This window comes from Syngnathus typhle, linkage group LG2 (assembly GCF_033458585.1).
Source record: "Syngnathus typhle isolate RoL2023-S1 ecotype Sweden linkage group LG2, RoL_Styp_1.0, whole genome shotgun sequence".
In the NCBI taxonomy this organism is placed as follows: Eukaryota; Metazoa; Chordata; class Actinopteri; order Syngnathiformes; family Syngnathidae; genus Syngnathus; species Syngnathus typhle.
In genome coordinates, this window is record NC_083739.1 from 17,428,492 (window position 1) to 17,439,544 (window position 11,053).

Here is an 11,053-nt window from a genome sequence, read left to right on the forward strand (position 1 = left end):
GCTTTGATGGTCATCTCTGTGCTTAGCCTCATCAGGACTTTTGGTTCCTTAAAAATGTTATCCAGAGGAACTGAGTCCAAAGTGACTGTCATTGGATTATTTGGGGTCAATGTTGTTGCCTATCCCAGCAGTCATCGGGCAGTAGGCAGTAAATACTATATACCCTTAATTAATCCTTTCAAATCTTTATATGTGGTGGCAATGGTTGACAATAGTACTTGGAGTCAACAGTCCCCAGGTCAGCACTGACTCAACAGGCTCATTGCAGTTGGGGAAACATGAGGTCATCAGCAGTGGTGAACAGCTGCAGGGTCACAATCCTTTATCCCTTGACCCATCATCTAGTATCTTTCCAAAATTTTAAAACTCTTACATTTAACCTTTTACTGCTTCCCCCCTTCCTCGTTATTCCTCTCATCCAATTTACATACTGTCCTCATCCCCAATTCACCCACATCTCCGCCCTCCTCCTCCCCCCACTAGGTTTCAGCGGAATTTCTAATCCTGACTGCTGATTAAGGATTATGTTTTGAAATCTGGTGGTTTTCTCTGGAGCACCATTGGTGAGCTGCTGTTGTGCCACTGCACCATCCACATGCAACCCCGCCTCCCACAACAGACTGAACTAAAAGACAGCTGTCAAGGAAGGATTTGGACGGAAAAAAAAAATCCTGACAAATATTTAATTCAATTGTTTATTTCAAGATTGAAAGATATAATAAACAAATGAATAAATAATATACATATATACACCAATTTATGTCATATGTCACTTAGCATACTTTACACACGTGTCCAGTGCAAATGCAAGTGCAAACCTTTAAAAATGCAAATATATTGAATTTAAAATCGCTGAAGGCACTGCATCTTCTGTCATTTCCCACACTTTGAGAATTATTGCCAATGCAACTCCAAGATCAACAGGTTTTTGTCAACATTTTATTTCAAATAAAGATTAATCAATCACTTTCAACTTGGTTCCATGGTTTGCTGAGAGAAGGACAATGAGGATGGAGCTAGAGAGAGAGGAAGACCTTTTTGAGAAGGCAAGAAGGCAGTTGGCGTTGGAGATAGTGTTGGCTCGTGAGTGAACGATTCGTTCAAAAGATCGAATCCTTTCAGTGAACGACTCACTTCCTACAGTGATCCGTTCTTTTTTCAGTTCATATGACTCCAACCAGTAGGTGTCGGTAATGCCCATTGAAGCTGGTGCCACCTCGCCGTAAAACAAAACGAAGAAGAAAATGACAAGGCGTGTCAAAACGAAGAAGAAAATGACGTTCGTGAACGGGGAGTGACGTCATTTGACGTCATTTTCTTCTTCGTTTTGACACGCCTTGTCATTTTCTTCTTCGTTCTGTTTTACGGCGAGGTGGCACCAGCTTCAATGGGCATTACCGACACCTAGTGGTTGAAGTCATATGAACTGAAAAAAAGAACAAATCACCGTAGGAAGTGATTCGTTCACTCTCGTTCACTGAAAGGATTCGTTCTCTTGAACGAATCGTTCACTCACTCACTCACGAGTCACAGTCATATATATATATATATATATATATATATATATATATATATATATATATATATATATATATATATATATATATATATATATATATATATATATATATATATATTATATATATGTATATATAAATATATATATATTTTTACAATTCCAGGAAAAGCTCATACTGAAATACAAAGTTGTACTTCAAATGTAAAGAAGGGAAAAGAGTGCAAAAGTGGAAGATTGAAAGCGCTGGTTCCCCTTTTTGTCGGCTCGCTCAAGCTTAACAGCACTCTCACAACTTCCTCGTACAAGTCACAGACGCGTCGCCGTGCTCCTCATCTTGAAGCACATTCGCAAAAAAATGGAAGCGGTTAGACCGAAATGAGGAATAATTTCAGTTACGGGACTCTGGCAGAAGAATCACTATCTTGTTAAACTCATCGTCGTAGGAGTACTTGGTTAAAGCGACGGTGAGTTTGTTGTTGTTTTAAGTATTGTGACGTCACTGTTGAACAAAATGTGCTCAAAAATAAAATTCTAAACATTCTGAATTATTAATCGTGATCATTAACACATGGAATGATTTAACAAAACATTAGTGTGCACATACCTGAAAGATGCCATTGCAATTTTAAATATTTTTTTTCTGATAAATGACAGGTTGAAATACACTCCAAAATACACTAATTGAGGGATTCTAGCACTGTTTCAATGTGTAGTCATTAATGAATCAATATCATGCCCTAGGGGGCCATAGTTATGTATGAATGCACTATCCTATTCAGATCTGCTCTATCTTTGGAGGATTACTCTTTATAAACGATTTACTTAAAATGGGAGAGTTCTTCTGTATGTTACCCAAATTATTCTTAAAAATGCCAACATTACATCATACCCAAACCCATAAATCCTCTATAGTCCAAACTATAAAGTTCCAGGCAAAATTCAATAACCCCCAATTCTGCAAAATGAATTGTTTTATATTTAAGAGGTTGTGGCCTCATTCAATTTTGGAGATTGAATTGAAGCAATCAGTAAGAGTTGTGGCAATCTAAGGCAAATACAGTGTCTTCTTGTAAAATTGTTTTTGTATTTTTATTTTGACAGAAGAAGTTAACTGAATTTATTTTTCTTCACTTTTAACATATGCATTTTTAAACCAGGTCTTTTACAGAAATTGAACAGAATTTATACAGGGTTTCTTTAAGTTGTACATTTGAATTCCATGACAATCTGATTTCAATTTCCTTTTATAAAAAAAAAAAACGTGCAACAATCAATTATAAGAACATTCATGTATACTGTATGTATTAAGATGAGAGATCGAGATGACTATGCATATGTTTATCATAGTCTTAATGGCTTTGAAACCATGTCCTAAGACTAAAACAATTTGACACGCCTTGTCTTTGGGGTTATGCGTTGTTGGTTTGAAGAAAAGGAAGCTCAATGACTTTCTCAATTAGATTGCAATCAACAGAATGTTCAGTTCAAGTTTAGCATCAAAACGCAAGTTTGCTGCCCCACATGAGTTGTAATAGAACACAAAACTGAAAATGAAAAATAGTGAAGTTACAGCTAATATTTACATAAAAACACTTTTAGGCAGGCCTTGATCTTAAATATACTCTATATCTGAGCATGGCTTCCTGTGCTGTTGCTTTCCGCACGTAACCTCAAAATCCCATATTTTGGGACTGTATTTTATTTTTATTTTTTTAAAATGCCTTGTTTACTACAGGGCTCTAATTAGTGATCTAATCTATTTCTTCTCGAAGTAGAATGTGGGCTCCGTCCAGTGATACGCAAAATATCCAGTAATTAAATCTTCAAACTGTCAAATATATTACAGTACTGTCGTGCTCATATGTTTACATGCCCTGGCAGAATTTATGATTATTATTATTTTTTTATTTTATTTTTTTATATTTGGATACAAGTCAAGTGACAACTGAAATAACCCGAATGGCTTGATCAAAAATTTACATATCCTTCAATAATTGGCCTAATAATATACACATTGACACACATAGGTTTAAATTACTGTTAGAAATAATTTTACACGCCCATGAATTGTATGATGGTAATTGGTGTCTGTACTGTAAATAGTCATTGATTGGGAGACCTTGCTGCACATTTCATCCATGGGCTGCACTGACTTTCTTGGCTTCTGCGCCTTGGGAAATGCGCAAGAACTTTCAAAGGACCTGTGAGAAAAGCTGATGTTATTCTTGCGCAACCTACCTTTTCACCCTTGCAGGTTCATTTTAAGTTCATTAAATTTCCCACATAATGTTCTTCCCTTTCTTTTTTTCCCCCTTCACCTGAGTATACTTTTGTATCATTTTTACACTTCCTGTTCTTTGGTTCCTGTGCTTACTGTACTTATTCTAAGTTCAAGAGGGTAATACCATAAAGTTATGCTCCAGTCTCAAATTTTAACAATCTTACAAGCCATACATGTGCAAAAACAAGATAACCACTATTATTAGTGAAATTACAAAACACTCTGGCTTAACTGATGAAAGTGAAAGGAGATTTTTCATTATGCACTAAATGATCATACATGAATTGATTTCATATATCAGCCAACCCTTTCACAACAAAACAACAAGCAAATATTGCATAGGTCTTCAATGGCATCTAAAAGCTGTGTCTCCTTCTTAACCACCAGGACATCACCATGGGTTGTGTGGGCTCAAAGAAGGATCGGGAGAATCTTCGGAAGGGGAGCAGTGACATGCAGAAAAGTGCACCGACAACCCACTACGTCAAAGATCCCACAGCGGGAAATTCTAAAGTTGTAAGCAATCACCGTGAAAAGAATGTGGAGCAATGTAACACAAAGAAGAATTCTTCCATCCAATCCATTTGAAAGAATGTATTTTTTTACAATTCTTTTACAATTGAAGAACTCAAAACAACAGAAAGTGTAACAAACTTTTGATAGGTACCCTTTTCTGTGATAACTTCGTATTTATAGAAGTATATAGTTATAGTTAGTACTTAGTTATATATTATAACTCTTGTTTTCCTTAAAGAAGTATGTCAGACTTTTTCCCCTTCAGTTTTAAGCAGTTCCCAGATGTCATAGCATGTCTGTGTCATGCTTTTGACAAAATAATTATAGATAAACAAAACAGAACATCTTATACAATACAATTTTTAGCCATTTTGAAAGTGTGGCATGTCTCTGTGAATGAATTATTTGTTTGATTGTTGTATTGCAAAATGAAGAACGGAAAGATCTATGTGCAGGCAATTTGCATATTGTAAGGACTCTGATGTGTGTCATGGGTAGAAGTGCACTCCTGCTATCTACTTCGTATTAAGTGGTTCCTCTGGCCATTGCTTCCTGTCTTTCACCTAAAGTGAAGAAATAAGAATTGACGAAAGCAGAAGCAGAGCGTCAAAATGGCAGCAGATGCGTGATTGAAATCTCACTATTAAGCAACAACCAAGATCAGTCAACCTGTAGATGCAGCATAATATAGCACACACAGCTAGTTTTACTTCCTGGTTGTTTTTCATGTACTTCACAAAGGAAAAACTACCAGCCCCGAGACTTAAAGTTGATAAGAACAAATCCTTCCTGTCTGTCAAATAAGTACATCAACATGCCGTGTAATGTCATGTATAATGTTGTTAACATTCAAGTTTTGATTTGTCTTTTTTTTTTTGGTTCACAGAGCAAAACGCCATCCAGTGCAAATATAACAGATGGTTCGTATCTCCGTCTCTTAAATTCTTCTGCTTCATTGTCAACCTCGGCTACTTGTACTTGCATCATCTGCAATGTATCACATTGCTCTTATGCAACGTTGGTCAGCACCATGTAGGGCAATACACACAAGTAAGCAGAGAATTAGTTTAGGCCACATGAATTCTATGTACATCCTATATCAGGTGCCTAACATGAGTAAAGATGAACAATGAACATAGTTTATGGATATATGGATGTGCATAGTGATAGCATCAGCATTTCAGGCGACACACTGTTCTGGGAAAAAGTCAGAATCAGATCTTGTTCCATTGCATTTTTTTTTTTTTTGTTGGAGGGCTGACATTTACAACTTCCTAGTTTTCTGGACCCCAGCTCAAATAAACTGTTAATAATGATATTAAATAGCTTCCCTTTCCATTTATATTTAACAGAGCAATGTTCATGCTATTGACACTAAACACTTGAGTGCAAGCTGTTTTCTTTTCAAAACAGAGCAATGTTCATGCTATTGACACTAAACACTTGAGTGCAAGCTGTTTTCTTTTCAAGCTATTTTATTGGATGGACGTGATGGACATTGCAAATCTAAGGATGGATATTCATCCATGAGCACTTTAATATACATGATTTTCTGTCTCCTTTTCCCATATTTACGTAGGAGACAACATTGCTATTGCACTTTATGATTATGATGCCATTCATGATGGAGACCTTGGCTTCAAGAAGGGGGACAAACTTAACATTTTGGAAGAGTGAGTAGGAGTGTCACCCGTGACATATCTTTCCTTTCTTGTTGTATTGTTGATAGAAGTTAAAGTCGTTCTGTAAATATCTGCGGTTTTCTCTCTATAGATCAGGGGAGTGGTGGCGAGCGGTGTTGATCAGTACAGGTCAAGAAGGCTTCATCCCCAGCAATTATGTTGGTAAAGATACCCTGGAGGCAGAGGAGTAAGTAGACTTCCACAAGTAATAAAATGACCTGACAACAGAAATAACCTTAAAATTATTCAAATAAGAAGAGAAGCGTGTCTGTTTGTCAAATTGTGGTTTGTGTCACTTTGCACCACAAAATCACAAAACATCTGTCCTCTAAAGTCTAAATAAATCAACTAATGCATTTCTTGTTCTGTATTGCTCTGTATTTTTCATGGGAGTGCTGTACAAATGTGATTTTTAATTTACCATGGCAGTTAAGTAAAATATAAGCACAAAACACAGCTTGAAAGGAAAGAGCACAGCACCTTGTTTTGGACTGAGATGTGGTTTCTGCTCTAATGGTTGTTTCCTGTTGTTGAGGTGGTTTTTCAAGGGAGTGAGCAGGAGAGATGCCGAGAGGCAGCTTCTGGCTCCTGGAAACAAAGTAGGATCGTTTATGATCCGAGACAGTGAGTCCAACAAAGGTGAGTCAAGTATAAACTATTCATAACTTAGTAGAGCCCAACGTGTTATAGTATAAGTTGTGCCAAATTGTGATGGTTAACTTTTGAACATTTTGTCATCAAGGGAGTCATTGTTTGTTTTTTGTTTTTTTTCCCCACAATTCAAAGCAGTCCCAAGTATCCTAACGTGTCCGTGTAATGCTTTGAAAACCACTAGGATCAAGAATTACAGGATGTTGACTGAATATTTTTAAGCTTTGGTAAAAATGTGCCCGTTATGATGGACCAGTCCTGTCTCATGCAAATGAGCGCGACTGTTCACCCCATATACAATTGAAGTGTGTGTTTTTTTTTTTTTTAATTACTCACAGTGGTGTAAACATTCCAGATATATTTATAGACTATACGTACGTACATACAATATTCTCAAACTGTAATTTTAAAAACAGATACAATTGAGGAAGTACACAAGTCCGGTTGATTCAGTGCGCAAACAAAGCAATGTAAAATATGACCGTTATAAAAAGTAGAGAACAGTAAAACAATTCTTCTTTCTTGTTTTGCAAGAACATGTAAATAATTGACATAAGTCGAGATCACAGTAACACTTGGTAAGTGTAAGTCAGTATGCTTGTACATAAATGAATAGGTGAATTTTAAGCAGTGATTTATTGGCTCTACTCAAAGTGGTCGTACATGTGCCAGGAAAGTGACTGATATGGAAAAAAAAAGCTTAATTTAACATGATTTCTTCTCTCTCTCTCTCTCTCTCTCTCTCTCTCTCTCTCTCTCTCTCTCTCTCTCTCTCTCTCTCTCTCTCTCTCTCTCTCTCTCTCTCTCTCTCTCTCTCTCTCTCTCTCTCTCTCTCTTTAACCACAGGAAGCTTCTCCCTGTCTGTCAGGGACACCGACTCATCTGGTGACACTGTTAAACATTATAAGATCCGTTTGCTGGACAATGGAGGATTTTACATCTCTCCCCGGATCACATTCAGCACCCTGCAGGACCTGGTCAAGCATTATAAGAGTGAGTGTGACTTGGCTTTATTTGATGAACTAGACCTCAACGCAAAAGTCTTGTATATTTGTGATTCATCGCATTGTGTGTGTTTTTTATTCCCTCTAGAGCAAGGTGATGGCCTTTGCCAACCCCTAACCAACCCTTGCCTGAGTCCTAAACCAGAGAAGCCCTGGGAGAAAGACGCCTGGGAAATCCAAAGGTCATCACTTAAACTGGAGAAAAAACTCGGTGCTGGCCAGTTTGGAGATGTCTGGCTGGGTACGATGCATTCAAGCATCTTTCCCACTCTGCTAGTGGGTTGCATTTGAATATCTTGCATTTTGCTTTCAGCGACATACAACAAACACACCAAGGTAGCAGTGAAGACCATGAAACCTGGGAGCATGTCGGTAGAAGCCTTCATGGCTGAGGCCAATCTGATGAAGACTTTACAGCATGACAAACTGGTGCGACTCCATGCTGTGGTCACCAAGGAAGAGCCCATTTATATTATCACTGAATTAATGGAAAAAGGTAAGATATGTGCACAAAACAGGTTGTGATAAAGGCTGTTGATTAAGATAACCAAAGACCAGATATAGTTTAAATTATATTTGAATTCAAATCCCATTAAATTATATTTGAATTCAAATTTTGCATTTACTTTGTGAACTACTGCTGCGGTGTCATATTTCTTCATCACAATGATTTGTGCTTGCAAATCACTCCGACGCCCGTGCATTACTTTGAGAGCGGGTGTTTGGAGAGGAAGAGTGTGCTTTTGCTATACATAAAAATTAGGATTCAAGGATGACACTATACTGCTGAGCAAGCCAACACTACGTGCAACAACTCATTTCATGCATTACTTTTTCTCGCACAAAAATCAACTGACTCAAAAGTTTAATATGGTTGAGTTACTGTATTTGTTCAGTGTGACATTCTAAATCCGCAAGAAAATGTAGGCACTATGTATATAGTAAGACACGGCAAATGCAACTATGTCTGCCATCTAGGGGTGAGTGGTGATACAGTCTTCTCATACTCTTGTTTAGACACCTACGCATAGTCAGTCTTTTTTTTTTTCAATTTCTATTCAGTATATTTTTTCAAATATTTGTCTCGTTGTAGTGCATGGGGGAACAAAATACAAAGATGAAAATGTTCTCTTCACAGCCAATGAAAACCCAACATGCATTTGTCTTATGATGTTTGCCTGTGCTCATGCATACAGGTAGTTTATTAGACTTCCTCAAGAGTGATGAAGGCAGTCGCATCCCACTTCCCAAGCTCATCGACTTCTCTGCCCAGGTAAGAATCTCTCGGTCACATCACGATCTTCAACGATTATCTTTAATCATTGGAGCACGTCCACAGGTACATATGTACATATGGGTTGTGTCGGATTAGTTGAGCCATACACATGATAAGACCAAAGTAAGGCATCAAAGTGCTATTGCAAACGTAATTTGAGATGATTTGTAGAAAAATCCATAACATTTGGCTTTTCATGTCTTATTCACTCGAAATGTCAACTGTGCTTATTTTCATCAGTTCTCCGCTCCAAACATGGAAGATTATGATCAAATATTTGTGACATCTGTGTGTATATACGTGCATTAATATACATCTTTTCCTGCAACTTTTTCATTTGCCAATGACAAATAAGTAGTTTAGTACATAAGAATGTTTTTGTCAGCCTGAAATGCAAAAAAACCCCTTTTTTCTCCAGAAAAAAAAAGCTTATTCTCATCATTTTATGGCATTAAAGTATATTTTTATTTTTAATATAGTCCTAATAGTCCTTTGAAGTTTTGTTTCGATTCTTGGCTAATCCTCAAACAGCACGCTATACGTTAACTCTTTGTGGAATATCGTATCACTGCCGTAGGAAACCAGCAAAAGGCTGCCAACAGAAACTGACCAATGTGTTCTGCACTGAACTGAACGATTTCCCATTTTCATGATTTTGTCACACCGACTGCGAGGAATTACGTTCTTACTCCATTACTGTGACTTGTTTATCCATAGATAGCGGAGGGTATGGCCTTCATTGAGCAGAGGAACTACATCCACCGAGACTTGAGGGCCGCCAACATTCTGGTCAATAAAGCTTTAGTATGCAAAATCGCTGACTTTGGCCTCGCTCGCATCATTGAAGACAATGAATACACAGCAAGGGAAGGTACGACTTACTCCGGTATTATTTAATTTCCTCTTAATCTAGCTGGGAACACAGAAGAACACAGTAACGCACCCAAGATTCCTAAATTTAAAGAAAAGTGATTTGTGAACTGGCTGAATCTAAAGTTTACCACTATTGTACGAGAAGATGTGTGGAATGCAAACTTAAATACTATTTTATGGTTCTTCAGGAGCAAGATTTCCCATTAAGTGGACAGCACCTGAAGCTATCAACTACGGCTGTTTCACTATTAAGTCAGATGTCTGGTCTTTTGGCATTTTGCTTACTGAGATCATCAGTTATGGACGTACACCGTACCCAGGTAACAACTTCAATATTGATACAGTGCTTCCTCGCGCTATAACAATAAAAGCCGCTACTATCCAGTATACTATCACCAAACTATGTGTAGTTTTGTCTCTTTTGGTACTTTGAGATTTCCCTCGCAAAACATTCCACAGGAGATCATCGTAATACCTCTCAATGTTCAAGAGGCTATTTACCAAATTGGTTTTATTTTTAGGGATGACAAACCCAGAGGTAATCCGTTCGCTGGAGAAAGGCTATCGAATGCAGCGTCAGGACAGTTGTCCCAAGGAACTCTATGACATCATGCTAGAGTGTTGGAAGAACAAACCAGATAACCGTCCAACCTTTGATTACCTAAAGAGTGTCCTGGAGGATTTCTACACAGCCACGGAGAGCCAGTACCAGCAACAACCGTGACTCACATTCTTCTTTTTTTTTTATTTAAAATAAAAAAAAGCACCATTTTAATTATTAACAATTAACAATTTCCTGGCATTTTGTTGTCAGAAGTTAAAGTCTAAAGAATTTCCTGCCACCACAATTTGCACAAATTGTCAGTAGATTAAAGTTGTATGTTGAAGTATGAATTGCAAAAAAAAAGTCGTAGAAGCTCAAGGATAGCTACTTATCCAAATTTGAGAAAGAATGATTGAATGACCACTTTTATTAAGGGCTTTCAAAATGTCTTGGTATTTGTGCCTTTAAATTATATTTTGCTTTCTTTTATGTGAGACATCCATGAATGCCTTTTTGTTTTGATTCAGTCATTTATTCATGTGAAGAAAGGAAAGCTCACTGACGTATTAGCCTTCATTTTGCTCTTTGGAAAAATAACTTATACTTACATGTAAAAATCTGCCATTAAGAATTGCTCACATAAAAGCAAAACAACCTCTCAATGGTATTTTTGGAATGTTTGTCAAGAAGTGATGAATTAATTATGT

General features: G+C 37.2%; 1 protein-coding gene across 3 annotated transcripts; it reads left to right on the forward strand.

The window, feature by feature from the left end:
• The first annotated feature begins 1,789 nt into the window (after nucleotides 1–1,789).
• hck (HCK proto-oncogene, Src family tyrosine kinase) lies at nucleotides 1,790–10,547 on the forward strand. Of its 3 annotated transcripts, none has more exons than XM_061304687.1 (13): nucleotides 1,790–1,983; nucleotides 3,623–3,773; nucleotides 4,188–4,316; nucleotides 5,203–5,236; nucleotides 5,896–5,989; nucleotides 6,090–6,185; nucleotides 6,534–6,637; nucleotides 7,496–7,894; nucleotides 7,967–8,149; nucleotides 8,850–8,926; nucleotides 9,647–9,800; nucleotides 9,991–10,122; nucleotides 10,324–10,547. In XM_061304687.1, the coding sequence occupies exons 3-13, from the start codon at nucleotides 4,197–4,199 to the stop codon at nucleotides 10,524–10,526; spliced, it is 1,596 nt and encodes a 531-aa protein (XP_061160671.1). In that variant the 5' UTR covers nucleotides 1,790–1,983; nucleotides 3,623–3,773; nucleotides 4,188–4,196; the 3' UTR covers nucleotides 10,527–10,547. The 3 variants fall into 3 exon arrangements, with proteins under 3 accessions (XP_061160671.1, XP_061160663.1, XP_061160676.1); XM_061304692.1 differs by lacking the exon at nucleotides 3,623–3,773 and having other exon boundaries at nucleotides 1,792–1,983; nucleotides 7,496–7,642; nucleotides 7,742–7,894; XM_061304679.1 differs by lacking the exon at nucleotides 3,623–3,773.
• Nucleotides 10,548–11,053: the final 506 nt, after the last annotated feature.